Here is a 23,353-nt window from a genome sequence, read left to right on the forward strand (position 1 = left end):
TTTTTGAGCGTATGGTGAGAATTTCTGGGAGATTTTATTTCAGCTCATGAAACCAACACTTTACATGATGCGCTTGTATTTATCAGTACTTTCCATGATGTGTTTATATATATATTTTTCAGTACTTTACTTGTGTGCGCCAAGGTTACTGTTCATTTTTAGATTTTAATTCATAAATCTGTTCGTTTTTAGACCTGATTTGCTTTAGTTTGGTCTTAAAATATTTTCTATTATTTAGTGTTAGGGACAGAAAGCATGCTGGGAGGCTAGGAGACATGTGTTGTATAGTGATTTTGGAGGATGTCACTTCTTGCATTGGGGGCGGGCAGTTCAAATGATAACGCCAAGCTCAATGTGACTTATATAGTGGAATAAAACTGACGCCCACGCTGACGACAATCCAATGGGGGCGGGCAGTTCAAAAGATAACGCCAAGCTCAATGTGACATATATTGGAATGAAACTGACGCCCATGCTGACGACAATCCAAGGCTTTTTAACTTGTCGTCTCAGAGGCTGCGGATCCCGTGTCCCCCAGAGCAGAAGACCCCTGGGTTTATTTACGTCTACTTTATGCCCACATTGCTGTGGTCACTCTCGCTTCACATTTCTCACTGTCAAACCGTGAATGATAATTCTTCAAGTTTTACCGGTGAAATGTCCACGCAGCATCTGCATATTAACCATGTGATCTCAATCATATTCATTCAGAATATTCATTCAGATCAACTTGAGCTATACAGTGTATTTTTGAATGAGGTACTGTGAGCACATTTTAGATCAGATTGTGTTAAACTGCAGCAAAGACTAACTGTTTTTAGTTTCAATCAAAGCACATATTTTGCCTAGTGGCACACTTTAGTTTTGGCCACATCCTGAAATATAAGAAATGAGGTGGTGTTTCTTGTCTTACAGTAACTTTATACTATGCAGTTATATTTGGCAGGGGCGGCAGGTAGCGTTGGGCCAGTAACCGAAAGGTCACTGGTTCAAATACCGGAGCCAACAAGGTGAAAAATCTGTCGCTGTGCCCTTGAGCCAGGTAATTAATCCTAATTGCTCCAAGGGTGCTGTACAACGTTGACCCAGGCCGTGACCCCATTCCCTGTGGGTGTTTCTCAGGGGGAGTTGGGATATGCCAGAAACACATTTCCAAAACACACTTGTGTGTAACAGGACAAATATAAGCACCCCACAAATATTATTCTTCATAACAGAAATGAATAAAAATGGTACTATCACTATGGGATCTGGCAGACCTTGATCTCACATCATTAAAGGAGCACCATTCACCAGAGCAGCCTGTTCTCTACGAGAAGAGACGGTGTTAAGTAGAGTACCGCACATGAGCAGAAACTTCGGGACCTTTAGCGTTCAGGAAGAGGAGTCCCGAAAAGTCAAGATCCGAAGCCACAGTTTCAACTGTAGTAGTACGTGTTTGTCTAGGTAGCTAACATCTTCTATGTTTTTCCACGTTAGCTAGCGGCGCCCCGGAGCAGCGGCGCCCCGGAGCAGCGGCGCCCCGGAACAGTGATACACAAGCGAGGCCTTTTTGAAACGTCTCCATCTCCTGGCTGCATTTACCCACCAGATTCAGCAGCTTGAAAACCACAGATTTTGAGAACAGTTTTCTTTAAGATTAACATAATTCATGATGGTTTATATTTTAGCTTTATTCGTTTTTGGAGTAAAAGTTAATAGCTTAATTGTAGTTCGAGTTTTTCCAAACGGGGATAATAATTTAATTTCAGTTAAATATTTACTATAACAACCTTGGTGTGTGCGTGTTAGAGGTCGACCGATTAATCAGGGCCAATTTCAAGTTTTCATAACAGTCGGAAATCGGTATTTTTGGGCGCAGATTTATTTCTTTATTTTTTTACACCTTTATTTAATCTTTATTTAACTAGGCAAGTCAGTTAAGAACAAATTCTTATTTACAATGATGGCCTAGGAACAGTGGGTTAACTGCCTTGTTCAGGGGCAGAACGACAGATTTTCACCTTGTCAGCTCGGGGGATCCAATCTTGCAACCTTAACTAGTCCAACGCAATAACAACCTGCCTCTTTCTCGTTGCACTCCACAAGGAGGCTGCCTGTTATGTGAATGCAGTAAGCCAAGGTAAGTTGCTAGCTAGCATTAAACTTATATTATAAAAAACAATCAATCATAATCACTAGTTAACTACACATGGTTGATGATATTTCTAGATATTATCTAGCGTGTCATGCGTTGCATATAATCTGACTGAGCATACAAGTATCTGACTGAGCGGTGGTAGGCAGAAGCAGGCGCGTAAACATTAATTCAAACAGCACTTTCGTGCGTTTTGCCAGCAGCTCTTCGTTGTGCGTCAAGCATTGCGCTGTTTATGACTTCAAGCCTATCAACTCCCAAGATGAGGCTTGTGTAACCGAAGTGAAATGGCTAGCTAGTTAGCGGGCGCTAATTGTCGTTGTGTTGCTGGTTCGAGCCCAGGGAGGAGCGAGGAGAGGGACGGAAGCTATACTGTTACACTGGCAATACAAAAGTGCCTATAAGAACATCCAATAGTCAAAGGATAATGAAATACAGATGGTATAGAGGGAAATAGTCCTATTATTCCTATAATAACTACAACCTAAAACTTCTTACCTGGGAATATTGAAGACTCATGTTAAAAGGAACCACCAGCTTTCATATGTTCTCATGTTCTGAGCGAGGAACTGAAACGTTAGCTTTCTTACATGGAACATATTTTACATGGAACATACTGCACTTTTACTTTCTTCTCCAACACTTTGTTTTTGCATTATTTAAACCAAATTGAACATGTTTCATTATTTATTTGAGGCTAAATTGATTTTATTGATGTATTATGTTAAAATATGTGTTCATTCAGTATTGTTGTAATTGTCATTATTACAAATAAATAAAATCGTCCGATTAATCAGTATCGGCTTTTATGGTCCTCCAATAATCGGTATCGACGTTGAAAAATCATAATCGGTCGACCTCTAGTGCGTGTGTACATAGTTGAGATTTCACTGTAGGTCACTTCGGTGGTATAATGCATTCTCAAATATTTTCTAAATCGCAACTAGGCCAGTTTATTCATCATGACATGCTTTATCTAATAGACACCATCACCCACGCTTCTATTGCTGTACAACAGCACTGTAGACCACTTGTGGTGGGGACACCAATCTGTTAATTATTTTGTTATCAGCTCAAGTTCCTCCCTCTGTTCTTCCTGCTTCCGTTTCTCTCTCCACGCTTCCTCTCCCTTAGTGTTGTCACAATAGCAGAATTTTGACTTCCATACCAGGTTAAGAAACAATACTCAACACTCTTTACCCAAACAATACCACAGTAAATAAATAAGGCATATTAACCAAAGTCACAGAATGGCCCTTAATCCAGACACAAAATCAGGGACTGTCTTTCTCCTGCTCAAACATGCTGCCGTGTGAGTCGGTGGCACCAGCCTGCAGCCCTGCAGCCAAAGGGACGTGTGTGGACAAGACAGACTGCTGCTCCCGGGTCCTGGCCCCGAACCAAGAGTGAGAGAGACAATGCTGTGCCGTCTGTTACAGTTCTGCTCTCTCAGCTCTGCTCCACAGTAAAGACCTAGAGTTTTGGACGGGTCAAGAGGGAAGACCAGTTAAAATACACTCAACTCATGAAACTAATCGACAATTGGCTCCTAATTTTCAAGTAGGATTGTCAATTCCATTCTATTTTAATGTATTGACAGCCGCTGATATGGAATTGACTCTGCAAGTGTCTTCCTCCTAATCCTTAAAACTGTTGATTTTATTTATTTTTTATTTAACCTTTATTTAACTAGGCAAGTCAGTTAAGAACAAATTCTTATTTACAATGACGACCTAGCAGGGACCTAGCCTCTCACTAACACCATGGTGTTCTCCGTTTTGCTCTAAGAACCCCACAAGCTACGGACTCGTCTGACGTCGGTACCGTCGATGTGCCAACCTCTGTCTGTAGCGTCCAGATCGTTTGAGATACAAACTAATATGACCCCACTATGGAAAGGGGAGACTCCCATGAAAACTATAGTGTTGTCCCATTTTGCTTTAGGAAGGCCACACCTAGCCTCCAGTTCACTAAAGCACATTTAAAAGGACAGGGAGAGAACATTAGTCTTCTCCCCACTCAAACAGAGCAGGCTCCGTCACTTAACAGCCGCCTCCACTGGCTCTGAGAAAGTCACTCTAAAATGACTTGACAGATGTGAGAATGTTTGTTTTAGGCGGAAGTGGGCCTCTAAGCAGGCCTCTCATACCGAAGTTCCTGCCAGTGCCATCCGCATTGCTCAGGCGAGAGAGTGTGAGTGTGAGGCATCACAAAGCCATAAGTACACACTGCAGAATGACTAAGACATGAATTTGGCCCAGAGCCTTAGTTTCTCAGAACTACCCATTATTTAAAAAGCAAAAGAAAATGACTGTCCAAAACCACAAAAGTGTAGAGGCGCCAAGAAGCATGCCGAGCAATAGCTTTGCACCACAAAATAAGACAAACTCTGGGTAGAAAACAAAGCCATTTGTTGCGCAACATTTCAGAAAATAAAAATGTAACAGGAAATAAGACTACTGGTTTCCAAACAAACAAATCATAATTTCGATGTTTTGTATTCAGACAATCAGGAGGGAAAAAATAATCATGAGGCCTAAAACTGCTCTATGACCCACTAGGCCAGCTATAGGCTAGAACTCTCTCTGATTACACAGCTTCTTAGAGGAGATTGCTGCTGTTAAACCCATTTGAAATGTTATCTAACAACCCAGGGCCTCTAAATCCACACCGGGCACCGAGGCTTTAGTGTTTAACACAGCTCCTGTTTCAATATGAAATAATTGTGCTTCATTTAGATCAGGTCAGTTGCTCAACTTCCTCAGGTTTAGGATTTGGGGTCTCGATCTGGTAGGTCAGTTGCTCAACTTCCTCAGGTTTAGGATTTGGGGTCTCGATCTGGTAGGTCAGTTGCGCAACTTCCTCAGGTTTAGGATTTGGGGTCTCGATCTGGTAGGTCAGTTGCGCAACTTCCTCAGGTTTAGGATTTGGGGTCTCGATCTGGTAGGTCAGTTGCTCAACTTCCTCGGGTTTAGGATTTGGGGTCTCGATCTGGTAGGTCGGTTGCTCAACTTCCTCAGGTTTAGGATTTGGGGTCTCAATCTGGTAGGTCAGTTGCTCAACTTCCTCAGGTTTAGGATTTGGGGTCTCGATCTGGTAGGTCAGTTGCGCAACTTCCTCAGGTTTAGGATTTGGGGTCTCGATCTGGTAGGTCAGTTGCTCAACTTCCTCAGGTTTAGGATTTGGGGTCTCGATCTGGTAGGTCAGTTGCGCAACTTCCTCAGGTTTAGGATTTGGGGTCTCGATCTGGTAGGTCGGTTGCTCAACTTCCTCAGGTTTAGGATTTGGGGTCTCGATCTGGTAGGACGGTTGCTCAACTTCCTCGGGTTTAGGATTTGGGGTCTAGATCAGTGAGTACCTTTATCTGATGTGTTACTGGGGAATCCCGTGTATAGACTTCCCTCAATGGACCCATCTATGGATTTCATCTCAGAAGGATCCAAAACATCATAAATATATTTATTTTTGGCCAATCTGGCATGAACAGCCCTACTCTAAAAACAGAAAGCCTAAACGGGTAATAACCACTGTTCACAGTAAATTATTCAAAGTATGCCTATTTACTGGGAGTTCAATTCTCAATTGAATGTAACAATATGCCAACATTTTACAGACATTTTTTAATTATCATTCGTCAACTAGGGTCTCCCCACAAACACCTGTCCTATAGGCTACACATGTTACCGTTCCATACAAATCCACCACCATCAGCTTTATCAAGCCAGCTGTGACTCAGTGAAATCCGGAGCACAGTACAGAGAGTCTGGTGAGTTACCATAGCTTAGCTAGCTCATCAGCTGTGAGGATAGTAATGATGAGGCGCTGGGGAATTCATGTGTTAGCCAGGAGAGCTCCCCCATGACCACCTTGACAGGCCTGAGCAAGCAGCTGCTGTCAGCCCCACCACAGGGGAATAAATAGGAACAGACCTCCCGGGCAATGTGGGCCGTTATTCAGGGGCAGGAAGTCCCCCTAAGCACTGCTCTTGGATCAGATTTCCCCATTCCAGTCCCAGCATTGACTATATGACACTGGTCTGTGACAAGGGCTTTTGCACTACAGCCAGGGTATTAGGGAGATATTAGCATATTATACTTCCGGGCCAGATATCTTCAGCGCTACAAGCCTGGCTAAGAGGATATTCAATTGACTGAAGAATGCACAACACTTGTGATGGTCAAACAAGAATGTGGGAGTGTCTGATTAGCTAAATATACCCAACTTCAGCCCACACCACCGCCCCAGCAGCTTGCTAACCAACAGTCCATGTCAGACAAAAGTGGAGATGAGATTTTGAAGGCCGATTCATTGATTAACTGCTGGAATTTATGGGACAACATGAAAGTTTCAGCCAATCACAGGTCTGCTTTGTTGTGAGGTTCTGAAATACCAACAGTGACAGCAGTAGGGTCACAGAAGTTACCCAAACTTAAGCATTACATACTAGTGTGGCTGCAAATAAACCAAACATCGATACCGTATACTGAAGGATGTGAAAGCTCTCTGTACAATAAACACGGATGAGTTTACAAACAACACATTGACTGAGCTGACAAGGAGGTGTAAATAGAAGCTAGCTTTTCAGCATTATAGTGACATGACAAGCTTACAAGGATGCAGAACTAGGCTAGGGCTAATTGATGGTTTTTTAAGGAGAGTACGTTCGGGCATTACTGTGTAAGGGTTGAAATCTGTCAAGACAGCAGTGGATGTATTGCACTGCATGGCGAAAACGATGATTCAGTCTCGCCTACGCACCATCCTAGTAGAAAGCGCCCCAGATTAAGGCCAAATTATATAACTTCGTCACCCATTTGTGTTTAGAGTTGAACAGCTGTCTATTCCACTATGCAGATTCGCCTCGTTTCCTGCATCATAAATATATCTACCGAGGGTAGTGTGTAGTTTGCCTGCTAGGACAGTGAACTAGAATTCGTGGTGCAACAAAAGTGGCATGCAATGATTATTGTTGAAAAGAAACACGGGCAACCCTCAAAACATTCAACACTCGCTAGCTAGCTACATTTGCTACCTAGCTATGTTTACTGTACTGTGATTGCTGATGCAGACAAGAGGCAGCTCACTGTATAACTTGCTCAGTTAGCTAGCTGGCTAGTTACCTACCCATGGGTTGTGCAGGATCCCCAAAAGCCAAACTATTCTTGAATGAGAAATATTCCATGGCTACAATATCAAATTGTTTGCGAGGAAGAGAAAGCTACCACTGGAAAGTCCATCCTAACTACCTAGCCAGATTTGTGTTTGAAAACTGTCACATTCAATCGATTCCATTTCTTGCGCAAACATTGCAATGTATGTTTCTAGTCGCCTACCTTGGTATGGTAATACATTTCGTGTTGATATTCTGTGTCGTGATGGCTTTTTCCAATTCATCCAGTTGCCCTGTTTTCTTCAACTTCTTCACCAGGCTTTTCACAGCTTTTTCACACCATTTCTCCTCTTGTCCGTTCTGTTCGCCTTTTTTCCAACCCAAAAGCCTTTTCACAATGGGGGGAGTAAAAGGCAGAATTGACATCTTGAGGTCAGTAAAGTCCTTCCAGTACTGTGGTCCTTGGTTTCGCAAGATACAGATGTAAATATTTTGTAAAGCTATCCAAAGGGCAAAATGACGTGGGCGCTTGAACAACGACTTTGTTAAATGTACACATATGCTGCACAAACAAAGTTCATTTGTAGCTACCAATTTTAGCGCACAGACTGGCTCAGCGATTACCGCACCACTCCACCACTACACTGTTGCACACGATTCAAATCAGTAACACTCCGCGGCGAAACGTAGTTCGCTCTAGTCGATTCGAAATGCATTCTTCATCCTCGCCTAAATTAAAGCCGTAGGTGAAAACCAAAGAACATTCGTCATTTTGGACTAAGGATTTTGAATTAAAAAAAATATATGTAATATGGCCTCCTACGCGTTGGTATACGTGTGATTATCAACGAAGTTTGGCCAAGTTCATAGTCATCCGCCTTCGTAGGCTCCGTCTGAAGTCTACTAAAAAATCTGCTTCAAATGTAAACGCAGGACGACTACCCTCCGTAGACTCCCCATTCAGACTGCAAAGTAGATCTGTGAAAGCCCGTAGGCTGCAGCTGACCAAAATGTGCTGCATCTGCATTGCACGGGCCCTGCCTTTCGCCCAGGCCTGCCCCACCAGCCCTGCCCCACCGGCTCGGTCCCAGTCCCTGGTCCCAACCCATACCAATTGCCAAGAGTTGTGATAAAAACTCCACACAACGCTCAAGTCTGATACATTATGTAACATTCCACAATGCATGCAGCACCATCACTTAATAAAACATAGAGGCCTATAGAAGATCACAAGGTTCCTTTCATCAATGAGAACTGACATCGTACACAGCAAGCTTGTGCATATTGCATAAAGTGTGTAATCTCTGCTCGTTATCAGAAAAAAATAACATAAACAATATTTGAGTCCAGAACTCAGGAGAGGCTTTGCTCTTGTCTTACCATTTGGGAAACTTTTTGAAGGGGTCCACTGCCAATGTGTTCCAGATTATTGGACAGAATCCACACAACACACCACTGAAGTACCTGTCATCGTTTCCTCTTCTTAGAACACAATCCTAAAACTGTGATTGCTACAAGACTGTGGCAGTCAAATTCAATTGTATTTGTCACACATGCCGAATACAAAAGGTGTAGACTGTTACTGTGAGATGCCCACTTACAAGCCATTTCCAAATAATGCAAAGTTAAACACTAAGAAATATTTGCAAAAAGGAAATAGTAGCACAATAAAATAACAGTAATGACACAATATACAAGGAGTACCAGTACTGAGTTAATGTGCAGGGGTACCAGTACTGAGTTCATGTACAGGGGTACGAGGTAGCTGAGGTAATAACGAGACTATATAGTATCTCTCCTTTCTCCCAGCCTCCAGCAGTAGTAGTATCTCTCCTTTCTCCCAGCCTCCAGCAGTAGTATCTCTCCTTTCTCCCAGCCTCCAGCAGTAGTAGTATCTCTCCTTTCTCCCAGCCTCCAGCAGTAGTATCTCTCCTTTCTCCCAGCCTCCAGCAGTAGTAGTATCTCTCCTTTCTCCCAGCCTCCAGCAGTAGTATCTCTCCTTTATCCCAGCCTCCAGCAGTAGTATCTCTCCTTCTCCCAACCTCCAGCAATAGTTTCTATCCTTTCTCCCAGCCTCCAGTAGTAGTATCTCTCCTTCTCCCATCCTCCAGCAGTAGTATCTCTCCTTTCTCCCAGCCTCCAGTAGTAGTATCTCTCCTTCTCCCAGCCTCCAGCAGTAGTAGTATCTCTCCTTTCTCCCAGCCTCCAGCAGTAGTATCTCTCCTTTATCCCATCCTCCAGCAGTAGTATCTCTCCTTCTCCCAGCCTCCAGCAGTAGTATCTCTCCTTACTCCCAGCCTCCAGCAGTAGTATCTCTCCTTTCTCCCAGTCTCCAGCAGTAGTATATCTCCTTTCTCCCAGCCTCCAGCAGTAGTATCTCTCCTTTCTCCCAGCCTCCAGCAGTAGTATCTCTCCTTTCTCCCAGCCTCCAGCAGTAGTACCTCTCCTTTCTCCCAGCCTCCAGTAGTAGTATCTCTCCTTCTCCCAGCCTCCAGTAGTAGTATCTCTCTTTTCTCCCAGCCTCCAGCAGCAGTAGTATCTCTCCTTTCTCCCAGCCTCCAGCAGTAGTATCTCTCCCTTCTCCCAGCCTCCAGCAGTAGTAGTATCTCTCCTTTCTACCAGCCTCCAGCAGTAGTTTCTCTCCTTTCTCCCAGCCTCCAGCAGTAGTTTCTCTCCTTTCTACCAGCCTCCAGTAGTAGTATCTCTCCTTTCTCCCAGCCTCCTGCAGTTGTTTCTCTCCTTTTAGTATGGTGAAGGCAGGCATGCACACAACCTGCCCCAGCTTGTCGAGGCCAAGCTAACATAACCCTAGCTCAAGCAAGATACATTTAACATTTAATGGGCAGTACTCACACACGCACACACACACACGCACACACATATGCACACACACGCACACACGCACGTACAAGCACAAACACCCGCACATGTGAAGGGTGTAGAATAGTCAGAGAGCGGGGTCGCGAGGTTCAGATACACAGTTGAAGTCAGAAGTTTTGCCAAATACATTTAAACTCAGTTTTTCACAATTCCTGACATTTAATCCTAGTAAAAATTCCCTGTCTTAGGTCAGTTAGGATCACCACTTTATTTTAAGAATGTGAAATGTCAGAATAATAGTAGAGAGAATGATTTATTTCAGCTTTTATTTCTTTCATCACATTCCCAATGGGTCAGAAGTTTACATACACTCAATTAGTATTTGGTAGCATTGCCCATAAATTGTTTAACTTGGATCAAACGTTTCAGGTAGCCTTCCACAAGCTTCCTAAAATAAGTTGTGTGAATTTTGGCCCATTCCTCCTGACAGAGCTGGTGTAACTGAGTCAGGCTTGTAGGCCTCCTTGCTCGCACACTCTTTTTAAATTCTGACCACAAATGTTCTATAGGATTGAGGTCAGGCCACTCCAATACCTTGACTTTGTTGTCCTTAAGTCATTTTGCCACAACTTTGGAAGTATGCTTGGGGTCATTGTCCATTTGGAAGACCCAGTTGCGACAGAGCTTTAACTTCCTGACTGACGTCTTAAGATGTTGCTTCAATATATCCACACCATTTTCCTGCCTCATGATGCCATGTATTTTGTGAAGTGCACCAGTCCCTCCTGCAACAAAGCACCCCCACAACATGATGCTGCCACCCCCGTGCTTCACGGTTAGGATGGTGTTCTTCGGTTTGCAAGCCTCCCCCTTTTTCCTCCAAAGATAATGATGGTCATTATGGCCAAACAGTCCTATTTTTGTTCCATCAGACCAGAGGACATTTCTCCAAAAAGTACGATCTTTGTTCCCATGTGCAGTTGCAAACCGTGGTCTAGCTTTTTTATGCCGGTTTTGGAGCAGTGGCTTCTTCCTTGCTGGACTTGTTTTATTGTGGATATAGATAATTTTGTACCTGTTTCCTCCAGCATCTTCCCAATGTCCTTTGCTGTTGTTCTGGGATTGATTTGCACTTTTCGCACCAAAGTACGTTAATCTCTAGGAGAAAGATCGCATCTCCTTCCTGAGCGGTATGACAGCTGCGTGGTCCCATGGTGTTAATACCTGCATACTATTGTTTGTACAGATGAATGCGGTACCTTCAGGCATTTGGAAATTGCTCCCAAGGATGAACCAGACTTGTGGAGGTCTACAATGTTTTTTCTGAGGTCTTGGCTGATTTCTTTTGATTTTCCCATGATGTCAAGTAAAGAGGCACTGAGTTTGAAGGTAGGCCTTGAAATACATCCACAGGTACACCTCCAATTGACTCAAATTATGTAAATTAGTCAGAAGCTTCTAAAGCCATGACATAATTTTCGGGAATATTCCAAGCTGTTTAAAGGCACAGTCAACTTAGTGTTTGTAAACTTCTGACCCACTGGAATTGTGATACAGTGAATTATAAGTGAAATAATCTGCCTGTTAACAATTGCTGGAAAAATTACTTGTGTCATGCACAAGTCGGCTAGACTTGCCAAAACAACTGTTTGTTAACAAGAAATTTGGGGAGTAGTTGAAAAACAAGTTTTAATGTCTCCAACCTAAGTGTATGTAAACTTCCGACTTCAACTGTATACAGATATACACAGTGCCAGCCAAAACGTTGGACACACGTACTCATTCATGTAAAGGTTATCCTCCTCCTCTTCGTCTGAGGAGGAGAAGCGAGAAGGATCGGAGGACCAATGCGCAGCGTCGTAAGTGTCCATGGTTGTTTATTTAAAAAACATAAACTGAACACTATGAATACATAAACAATAAACGTGAAGCAAACGAAAACCAAAACAGTACCGTGTGGTGAAAAACACAGACACGGAAACAAACACCCACAAACAAACAGTGAAACCCAGGCTACCTAAGTATGATTCTCAATCAGAGACAACTAATGACACCTGCCTCTGATTGAGAACCATACTAGGCCGAAACATAGAAATCCCAAAATCATAGAAAAACAAACATAGACTGCCCACCCCAACTCACGCCCTGACCATACTAAATAACGACAAAACAAAGGAAATAAAGGTCAGAACGTGACAATTCAAAGGTTTTTATTTTTATTTCTACTATTTTCTACATTGTAGAATAAATATAATAACACATATGGAATCATAAAGTAAGCAAAAAAGTGTTAAACAACTCAAATTATATTTCATATTTTAGATTCTTCAAAGTGGCCACACTTTGCCTTGATGACAGCTTTGCACACTCTTGGCATTCCCTCAACAAGCTTCATGAGGAATGTTTTTCCAACAGTCTTGAAGGAGTTCCCACATATGCTAAGCACTTGTTGGCTGCTTTTCCTTCACTCTGCGCTCCAACTCATCCCAAAAATCTCAATTGGGTTGAGGTCGAGTGATTGTGGAGACCAGGTCATCTGATGCAGCACTCCATCACTCTCCTTCTAGATAAAATAGCCCTTACACAGCATGGAGGTGTGTTGGGTAATTGCCCTGTTGAAAAACAAATAATAGTCCCACTAAGCGCAAACCAGATAGGATGGCGAATCGTTGTAGAATGCTGTGGTAGCCATGCTGGTTAACTGTGACTTGAATTCTAAATAAATCACTGACACTGTCACCAGCAAAGCACCCCCACACCATCACACCTCCTCCTCCATGCTTCACGGTGGGAACCACACATGTGGAAATCACCTACCAAAACTCACAAATTTGGGCTCTTCAGACCAAACAACAGATTTCCACCGGTCTAATGGCCAATGCTCGTGTTTCTTGGTCCAAGCAAGTCTCTTCTTCTTATTGGTGTCCTTTAGTAGTGGTTTCTTTGCAGCAATTTGTCCATGAAGGCCTGATTCACGCAGTCTCCTCTGAATAGTTGATTTTGAGATGGGTCTGTTACTTAAACTCTGTGAAGCATTTATTTGGGCTGCAATTTCTGAGGCTGGTAACTCTGATGAACTTATCCTCTGAACATATCCTCTGGAGCGGGACTCTCACCCGGAAGCTTATAAGAAATCCCGCTATGCCAGCCAACAAACCATCCAACAGGCAGTTGAGTGTGAATATAGGACTAAGATCGAATCGTACTACACTGGCTCCGATGCTCGTCGGATGTGGCAAGGCTTGGAAACTATTACAGACTACAAAGGGAAGCACAGCCGAGAGCTGTCCAGTGACACAAGCCTACTTGTCGAGCTAAATAACTTCTATGCTCGCTTCGAGGCAAGTAACACTGAAACAAGCATGAGAGCATCAGCTGTTCCATACGACTGTGTGACCACCCTCTCCACAGTTAATGTGAGTAAGACCATTAAACAGGTCAACATTCACAAGGCCTCTGGGCCAGACGGATTACCAGGACGTGTACTCCGAGCATGCGCTGACCAATTGGCAAGTGTCTTCACTGACATTTTCAACCTCTCACTGTTTGAGTCTCTAATACCAACATGTTTCAAGCAGACCACCTGTGCCCAAGAACACTAAGGTAACCTGCCTAAATGACTACCGACCCGTAGCACTCACATCTGTAGCCATGAAATGCTTTGAAAGGCTGGTCATGGCTCACAAAAACAACATTATCCCAGAAACCCTAGATCCACTCCAATTTGCATACCACCCCAACAGATCCAGAGATTATGCAGTCTCTATTGCACTCCACACTGCCCTTTTCCACCTGGACTAAAGGAACACCTATGTGAGAATGCTGTTCATTGACTACAGCTCAGCGTTCAACACCATAGTGCCCACAAAGCTCATCACTAAGCTAAGGACCTTGGGTCTAAACACCTCCCTCTGTAACTGGATCCTGGACTTCCTGACGAGATGCCCCCAGGTGGTGAAGGTAGGTAACAACACATCCGCCACGCTGATCCTCAACACGGGGGCCCCTCAGGGATGCGTGCTCAGTGTCCTCCTGTACTCCCTGTTCACTCATTACTGCACAGCTATGCACGACTCCAACACAATCATTAAGTTTGCTGATGACACAACAGTGGTAGGCCTGATCACCAACAACGATGAGACAGCCTATAGGGAGGAGGTCAGAGACCTGGTCGTGTGGTGCCACGACAACAACCTCTCCCTCAACGTGATCAAGACAAAGGAGATGATTGTGGACTACAGGAAAAGGAGGTCCGAGCACGCCCCCATTCTCATCGACGGGGCTGTAGTGGGGCAGGTTGAGAGCTTCAAATTCCTTGGTGTCCACATCACCAACAAACTAACATGGTCCAAAAACACCAAGATAGTCGTGAAGTGGGCACAACAAAACCTATTCCCCCTCAGGAGACTGAAAAGATTTGGCATGGGTCCTCAGATCCTCAAAAGGTTTTACAGCTGCACCATCGAGAGCATCCTGACGGGTTGCATCACTGCCTGGTATGGCAACTGCTCGGCCTCCGACCACAAGGCACTACTTCCATCACCTGGGCCAAGCTTCCTGCCATCCAGGACCTCTATACCATGCGGTGTCAGAGGAAGGCCCTAAAAATTGTCAGACTCCAGCCACCCTAGTCATAGACTGTTCTCTCTGCTACCGCACGACAAGCAGTACCAGAGCACCAAGTCTAGGTCCAAGAGGCTTCTAAACAGCTTCCACCCCCAAGCCACCTCACTGCTGCTACTCTCTGTTATTATCTACGCATAGTCACTTTAATAACTCTACCTACATGTACACAATTACCCAAATTACCTCGACACCGGTGCCCCCGCACATTGACACAGACTCTGTACCGGTACCCCCTGTATATAGCCCCGCTATTGTTATTTACTGCTTCTCTTTAATTATTTGTTATTCTTATCTCTTACTGTTTTTCTTAAAACTGCATTGTTGGTTAAGGGCTTGTAAGTAAGCATTTCACTGTAAGGTTGTGTACGGCGCATGTGAGAAATATAATTTGATTTGATTTGAGATGTAACTCAGGTTCTTCCTTTCCTGTGGCGGTCCTCATGAGAGCCAGTTTCATCATAGCGCTTGATGGTTTTTGCGACTGCACTTGAAGAAACTTTTAATGTTCTTGAAATGTTCCGTATTGACTGACCTTCATGTCTGAAAGTAATGATGGTCTGTCACTTCTCTTTGCTTATTTTAGCTGTTCTTGCCATAATATGGACTTGGTCTTTTACCAAATAGGGCTATCTTCTGAAAACCACCCCTACATTGTCACAACACAACTGATTGGCTCAAATGCATTAAGAAGGAAAGAAATTCCACAAATGAACTTAACAAGGCACACCTGTTAATTGAAATGCATTCCAAGTGACTACCTCATGAAGCTGGTTGAGAGAATGCCAAGAGTGTGCAAAGCTGTTATTAAGGCAAAGGGTGGCTACTTTGAAGAATCTCAAATATAAAATATATTTTGATGTGTTAAACACTTTTTTGGTTCCTACATGATTCCATATGTGTTATTATTCTACAATGTAGAAAATAGTAAAAATAAAGAAAAACCCTTGAATGAGTAAGTTGGTCCAAACATTTGACTGGTTCTGTCTGTAAGTAGCAGCACTGCTGAGAGGATTAGTGATTTCTCAAGGTGGAAGTGTTTCAAATCGTTTGCAATATTCTGCCCACTGTCATTTTCTGTAGTCATATCTATTAGCTTCATCACTGTACCAGTCCTCTGTACTTTTGCCTTAGAATCAGAAAAAGAAAGAACTGTCCGTGTGCAGATGAATCTCCTCCAAGCTCCAACCGTTGATCAATCCAACAATTGACAGTTCACAGTCTTCCGAGAATAGTAACATTGACCCTCTGTTGCTATTTTAGTGTGTGTGTACTGGCGCATTGACCAGCGTCCAACTTGTCTTCCTCCCTTAACACACTGCACAGCCTGTTGTAAAAACACAGCTCCCTTCAAGCTCAGCACGATAGCCTCTTTCCCTTGGATCTATTTCCATGAGACGGTAATGTATATTTTTACATCAGCTTAAGGCGTGTCCTCCTCTTCCTTCAAACCTGCGGTCAAAAGATCCTCCCAACCTTTAATAAATACAATTCTATCAACATAACAGCCAGTTCCACAGTAAGACTGTTGGACTTCTTCTTCTTTAAGGGTAAATCTGCGATTGCCACATCCTTTTTTGGACTTTTAAATTCATGATATACGTCCATTGATTCTTGAAGATTATAATTTATGAATGCCTTATGAGCCTAGATGAATTGTCTAGCCCATCAGAATATAAGCTTATTGTTTACTCCTTTGTTGGTAAATAATGTAATTGTAAACAAACACTCTACAGTCTTAAGACATGGTTGAAACTGTCATTAGGATCTCATGGAAGGTCAGTCCATAACTTTGTCTATGAATTTGAGAGTGATTCCATTTCTCCAGACTCATCCCTCAGCTATTTACCAAATCAGTGGTGGGGTGTGCCACTTTCTTATTGTTTGAACTGCAGATTGCACCTTTAAGTATAACATCTGTTTAATATTATCTTTGTGTTATCAGTTATCCTGATTACATGGACCATGTCTGAAATAAATAAGCGACAACTCATACCATCCAGAAACGTGTTTTTATCTGTAGTAAGTGTTTAAGGGTATCCCACAGGAGTCAGTTGCAGGCCCTCTTTGTTTTCTCTGTTTTGCAGTGAAGCAGCAACACCTCCGAGTCTGTGGTTACAACCAAGCTGCCTGCAGCTAGAGACAGCATAGACAATAATAATAACCTACTTTCTCCCAGCACTCACTGTGTGATGTGTTATATTGACAGGCTGAAGAGAGAGAGAGAGAGAGAGAGAGAGAGAGAGAAAGGGAGAGAGAGAGAGAGAGAGAGAGAGAGAGAGAGAGAGAGAGAGAGAGAGAGAAGAGGAGAGAAAGGGAGAGAGAGAGAGAGAGAGAGAGAGAGAGAGAGAGAGAAAGGGAGAGAGAGAGAGAAAGGAAGAGAGAGAGAGAGAAAGGGAGAGAGAGAGAGAGAGAGAGAGAGAGAAAGGGAGAGAGAGAGAGAGAAAGGGAGAGAGAGAGAGAGAGAGAGAGAGAGCGTGCTCAACCGTGTGTCTCATGTAGCCGTCCCACACTAGGCCTGGCACCTGTTCATGCCCTCCGGGACTGGGACGGCCAAGACAGCTGCTTGGGTTTGGAGTGTGGGGTGGAGGGGGATGGATATGGGGGGTGGATGGGGATGAATATGGGGTGTGGGGGATGGGCTAAACAGATGGGCTGCAGTAGACAGGAGCGGGATGGGGTGGGAGCAGGGTAGGGGGATGCTGTGAAGAATTACCCAGCACAAAAGGCACGTCGGCAGAGCTGAATGGGTAATGACCATGTACAATCCGATGGACGATAATGGCATTGTGGTGGACTGGACTCTGGGGACACTTGGGGATGAGGATGGGGCGGGTGTGTGTGTGTGTGTGTTATGTCAGCTGGTGTCCCAGAGCAGGATGAGACGGCAGAATAAAAGGAAGCTGGGTCTGTGCTGCTGCTCTGATAAGATGAAAACACTGGACCTGATAAACCCACTTTGTTCTGGTGTGCATCGCTTGCTTACACATCACATCAAGTTTGTGCTGCAAACAACTAAACTAAAAGTATAGTACTTAACTCCATCATTATTCCATTTCAAATGACAAAATATAGTAAAACTTTCATTACTTATAAAACACTGAAGCCTTCAGCAGAATCAAAGGCCAGGAACTTTCATTACTTATAAAACACTGAAGCCTTCAGCAGAATCAAAGGCTAGGAACTTTCATTACTTATAAAACACTGAAGCCTTCAGCAGAATCAAAGGCCAGGAACTTTCATTACTTATAAAACACTGAAGCCTTCAGCAGAATCAAAGGCCAGGAACTTTCATTACTTATAAAACACTGAAGCTTTCAGCAGAATCAAAGGCCAGGAACTTTCATTACTTATAAAACACTGAAGCCTTCAGCAGAATCAAAGGCCAGGAACTTTCATTACTTATAAAACACTGAAGCCTTCAGCAGAATCAAAGGCCAGGAACTTTCATTACTTATAAAACACTGAAGCCTTCAGCAGAATCAAAGGCCAGGAACTTTCATTACTTATAAAACACTGAAGCCTTCAGCAGAATCAAAGAGCCTAAAGGCCCAAAACCTCTTACCAACAACCAGAGCACTTTTGTGGTCATGCAACTAAACAATGTAGCGTGAAATAGATTTTAGAGCATGTTATCTCAGTGTCCAGGAAGGTTCATAGTGAACAGTTTTAATGTAGGGTGAAATAGATTTTAGAGCATGTTATCTCAGTGTCCAGGAAGGTTCATAGTGAACAGTTTTAATGTAGGGTGAAATAGATTTTAGAGCATGTTATCTCAGTGTCCAGGAAGGTTCATAGTGAACAGTTTTAATGTAGGGTGAAATAGATTTTAGAGCATGTTATCTCAGTGTCCAGGAAGTTTCGTAGTGAACAGTTTAGTGTCTAACGTAGCTAACATCAGTGATATTACCATGCCAACATTTGATCATTGACCCTCATCTCAGGTTGTTGATGCTGACGCTAGTGTTATTGTGGGTGTGTTTTCTGTTATGTGCTGTGTGTGTTTGTGTTTGTATGTGGGTGTCTGTTGGTGTGTGTGTCTGTGTGTGTGTGTGTGTGTGTGTGTCTGTGTTGGTGTGTGTGTGTGTGTGTGGGGGTGTCTGTGTTGGTGTGTGTGGGGGTGTCTGTGTTGGTGTGTGTGTCTGTGTTGGTGTGTGTGTGTGTGTGTCTGTATTGGTGTGTGTCTGTGTGTGTGTCTGTGTGTTGGTGTGTCTGTGTGTGTGTGTGTGTGGGGGTGTGTGTGTTGTGTGTGTGTGTCTGTGTTGGTGTGTGTGTGTGTGTGTGTGTGTTGGTGTGTGTGTGTGTGTGTGTCTGTGTGTGTGGTGTGTCTGTGTGTGTGTCTGTGTTTGTGTGTGTGTGCGTCTGTGTTGGTGTGTGTGTGTGTGTCTGTGTTGGTGTGTGTGTTTGTATGCTTATGAGCTACCTGTGTGAGACACCACAGCTTGTTCTTCCAGTCCGTTTCTGACATGATAGGGCTCAGGGCGAACTGTTGAGAGCTGTCAAGCAGTGTCTTCACAAATCTCCTTGGCAATACTATGACATGATGTTTTCTCCCTCTAAAAGCCATCAATCTCTCGACGGCATCTGACAGCTCCACGTCTGAGGCAGCACATGGTGTACACCCACTTCTTTCTCCTGGGCCTCAAGGTCGTTCACTCCCTCCTCTCTCTGTTTATTTCAGTAAGGAGTCACTTTACCTCTGCATAATGAGGTACTGTGACTGACTCATCGTTTACACCAGTTGATCCATTCCAGTACAGGAAGCAATACTTCATTTATACTTCTTGACTAACAAATCTTTGTAAACTTACAGTGTTGCGCAATTTGGTGTGTAGGGCTATGAATAACCAGAAAAATTGTTGGGGGGTAAATTTCCTCTAATGGGCAGTCGTACAGCCTTGAGCAGTTTGCAGAACGAAAAGTATTACGAAACTTCCAGAAAATGTTAAGCTTCTATTGGTTTGGTGGTTGGTCCTATATCATGTGATATTGACCTATTAATATAAGAAAGTATGAAGTAAGAATGGGAACAGTTAGGTTATTATGTAGGTAAAATAATCAATCATCAACGATCAGTTACCTAGTTCAATCATCATCTTGACAGGTAAACAGTGTCCTAACCTTTTAGTTGTTAGACTGTACACAACATCCACATACTATGTACTGTCATACACACACAGCAACACAGTGTTGTTTTAGACCAGGATGTCTCAGTCTGTCCCCTCAGAGCTCATCTCAGTCTGCTGACAGGACCGTTCTGGAGTACTGTATGTGTTGTGGGTGAGGTGAAGTTCACCTGAGTCAGACAGACAAGTTAAACACACACACACACACACACACACACACACACACACAGAGCCCTACACACACACACACACACACACACACACACACACACACAGAGCCCTATAGTCATTCAGAGCCTTGTAGAGTCCTCTAGAGTCCTACAGAGCCTTGCAGAGTCCTACAGAGTCCTACAGAACCATACAGAGTCCTACAGAGCCCTACATAGTCCTACTGAGTCCTACCGAGTTCTACAGAGTCCTACAGAGTCCTACCGAGTCCTACAAAGTCATACAGAGTCCTACAGAGCTCTACAAAGTCCTACAGAGTCCTGCAGAGTCCTACAGAGCCCTACAGAGCCCTATAGAGTCATTCAGAGCCTTGTAGAGTCCTACAGAGTCCTACAGAGTCCCACAGAGTCCTACAGAGTCCTACAGAACCATACAGAGTCATACAGAGCCCTACATAGTCCTGCAGAGCCTTACAGAGTCATACAGAGCCTTACAGAGTCCTACCGAGTTCTACAGAGCCCCACAGAGTCCTACCGAGTTCTACAGAGCCCTACAAAGTCCTAGAGTCCTACAGAGCCCTACAAAGTCCTATAGAGCCCTACAAAGTCCTACAGAGTCCTACAGAGCCCTACAGATTCCTACAGAGCCATACAGAGTCCTACAGAGGTCTACAGAGTCCTACAGAGCCCTACAGAGCCATACAAAGCCCTACAGAGCCCTACAAAGTCCTCTAGAGTCCTACAGAGCCTTGCAGAGTCCTACAGAGCCTTACAGAGCCCTATATAGTCATTCAGAGCCTTGTAGAGTCCTCTAGAGTCCTACAGAACCATACAGAGTCCTACAGAGCCCTACATAGTCCTACCGAGTCCTACCGAGTTCTACAGAGTCCTACAGAGTCCTGCCGAGTCCTACAAAGTCATACAGAGTCCTACAGAGCCCTACAGAGTCCTACAGAGCTCTACAAAGTCCTACAGAGTCCTGCAGAGTCCTACAGAGCCCTACAGAGCCCTATAGAGTCATTCAGAGCCCTATAGAGCCCTACAAAGTCCTACAGAGTCCTACAGAGCCCTACAGAGTCCTACAGAGCCCTACAAAATTCCTACAGAGCCATACAGAGTCCTACAGAGGTCTACAGAGTCCTACAGAGCCCTACAGAGCCATACAAAGTCATACAGAGCCCTACAAAGTCCTCTAGAGTCCTACAGAGCCTTGCAGAGTCCTACAGAGGCTTACAGAGCCCTATATAGTAATTCAGAGCCTTGTAGTGTCCTCTAGAGTCCTACAGAACCATACAGAGTCCTACAGAGCCCTACATAGTCCTACCGAGTCCTACCGAGTTCTACAGAGTCCTACAGAGTCCTACCGAGTCCTACAAAGTCATACAGAGTCCTACAGAGCTCTGCAAAGTCGTACAGAGTCCTACAGAGTCCCACAGAGTCCTACAGAGTCCTACAGAACCATACAGAGTCCTACAGAGCCCTACATAGTCCTGCAGAGTCATACAGAGCCTTACAGAGTCCTACCGAGTTCTACAGAGCCCCACAGAGTCCTACCGAGTTCTACAGAGCCCTACAAAGTCCTAGAGTCCTACAGAGCCCTACAAAGTCCTATAGAGTCCTACAGAGCCTTAGAGAGTCCTACTGAGTCCTACAGAGTCCTACATACTCCTACAGAGCCCTACAGAGATCTACAGAGCCCTATAGAGTCCTACAGAGCCCTCTAGAGTCCTACAGAGTCCTACAAAGATCTACAGAGCCCTACAGAGCCATACAAAGTCATACAGAGCCCTACAAAGTCCTCTAGAGTCCTACAGAGCCTTGCAGAGTCCTACAGAACCATATAGAGTCCTACAGAGCCCTACATAGTCCTACCGAGTCCTACCGAGTTCTACAGAGTCCTACAGAGTCCTACCGAGTCCTACAAAGTCATACAGAGTCCTACAGAGCTCTACAAAGTCCTACAGAGTCCTGCAGAGTCCTACAGAGCCCTACAGAGCCCTATAGAGTCATTCAGAGCCTTGTAGAGTCCTACAGAGTCCTACAGAGTCCCACAGAGTCCTACAGAGTCCTACAGAACCATACAGAGTCCTACAGAGCCCTACATAGTCCTGCAGAGCCTTACAGAGTCATACAGAGCCTTACAGAGTCCTACCGAGTTCTACAGAGCCCCACAGAGTCCTACCGAGTTCTACAGAGCCCTACAAAGTCCTAGAGTCCTACAGAGCCCTACAAAGTCCTATAGAGTCCTACAGAGCCTTAGAGAGTCCTACCGAGTCCTACAGAGTCCTACATACTCCTACAGAGCCCTACAGAGATCTACAGAGCCCTATAGAGTCCTACAGAGCCCTATAGAGTCCTACAGAGTCCTACAGAGATCTACAGAGCCCTACAGAGCCCGACAGAGTCCTACAAAGATCTACAGAGCCCTACAGAGTCCTACAGAGCCCGACAGAGTCCTACAGAGATATACAGAGCCCTACAGACCCCGACAGAGTCCTACAGAGATCTACAGAGCCCTACAGAGTCCTACAGAGCCCGACAGAGTCCTACAGAGATATACAGAGCCCTACAGACCCCGACAGAGTCCTACAGAGATCTACAGAGCCCTACAGAGTCCTACAGAGCCCCAGGTATGGTCCTGCTGACCACGCACTCCCAACTATAACATGACTCATGTCCAACATGACTGTTGGTCAATACGGGCGAGGACAGAGTGGCGGGATCATTTCCTGTTGTTTAGGATAGAGTAGGACAGAGCACTGTTACTGATAGTGGTCAGGAAAGAGATGTTGTCACCCTTTATCTATTTGGGGTGGCAGGTAGCCTTGTGGTTAGAGCATTGGGTAGCTGGGTCAAATCCCCGAGTTGACAAGATAAAAATGTGTTGTTTTGCCCCTGAACAAGGCAGTTAACCCACTGTTCCCTGGTAGGCTGTCATTGTAAATAAGAATGTGTTCTTAACTGACCTGCCTAGATAAATGATTGACGGAAAAAAATGTGTTGTTCTGTTGCGCAACAACTGGAGCCGTCATATGTTAGGTATTTTAATGGGCACGCCTTCAACACAGATCCTATATGGCTGCTGTTTATGGTTTTCATGTTTCATTTGACTGTGACTCAAATAAAACCAGGAAGCCAGAGTTGAATGCATCAATGTTTAGTTGGACTTATTTTTGTATAGTCCAATGATTTTTCAATCTCCTAGTTTAAATAAGCAATTTATACTGTGGAAAAACACCATTAGATATTCCTCATAATTTTTTGGAATAAACATAGCTTTCTCAGTCAGAACACACGAGGAAGAGACATCGTTTTATAATGAATAGGCCTAGGTTATAATCTGGTGTAAATACATGATTATAATATGTTA

At 44.1% G+C, this 23,353-nt stretch overlaps 1 protein-coding gene across 1 annotated transcript in view; it reads right to left on the minus strand.

The window, feature by feature from the left end:
- Positions 1-7,876, minus strand: part of LOC139411737 (mothers against decapentaplegic homolog 3) — a 39,457-nt gene extending 31,581 nt beyond the window's left edge. The window contains exon 1 of the mRNA XM_071158422.1: positions 7,471-7,876. Coding sequence (XP_071014523.1) covers positions 7,471-7,673 — 203 coding nt within the window. The 5' untranslated portion in view covers positions 7,674-7,876. The remainder of the gene's footprint in view (positions 1-7,470) is intronic.
- Positions 7,877-23,353: the final 15,477 nt, after the last annotated feature.

Source organism: Oncorhynchus clarkii, chromosome 6 (genome assembly GCF_045791955.1).
Source record: "Oncorhynchus clarkii lewisi isolate Uvic-CL-2024 chromosome 6, UVic_Ocla_1.0, whole genome shotgun sequence".
NCBI classification, from domain to species: Eukaryota; Metazoa; Chordata; class Actinopteri; order Salmoniformes; family Salmonidae; genus Oncorhynchus; species Oncorhynchus clarkii.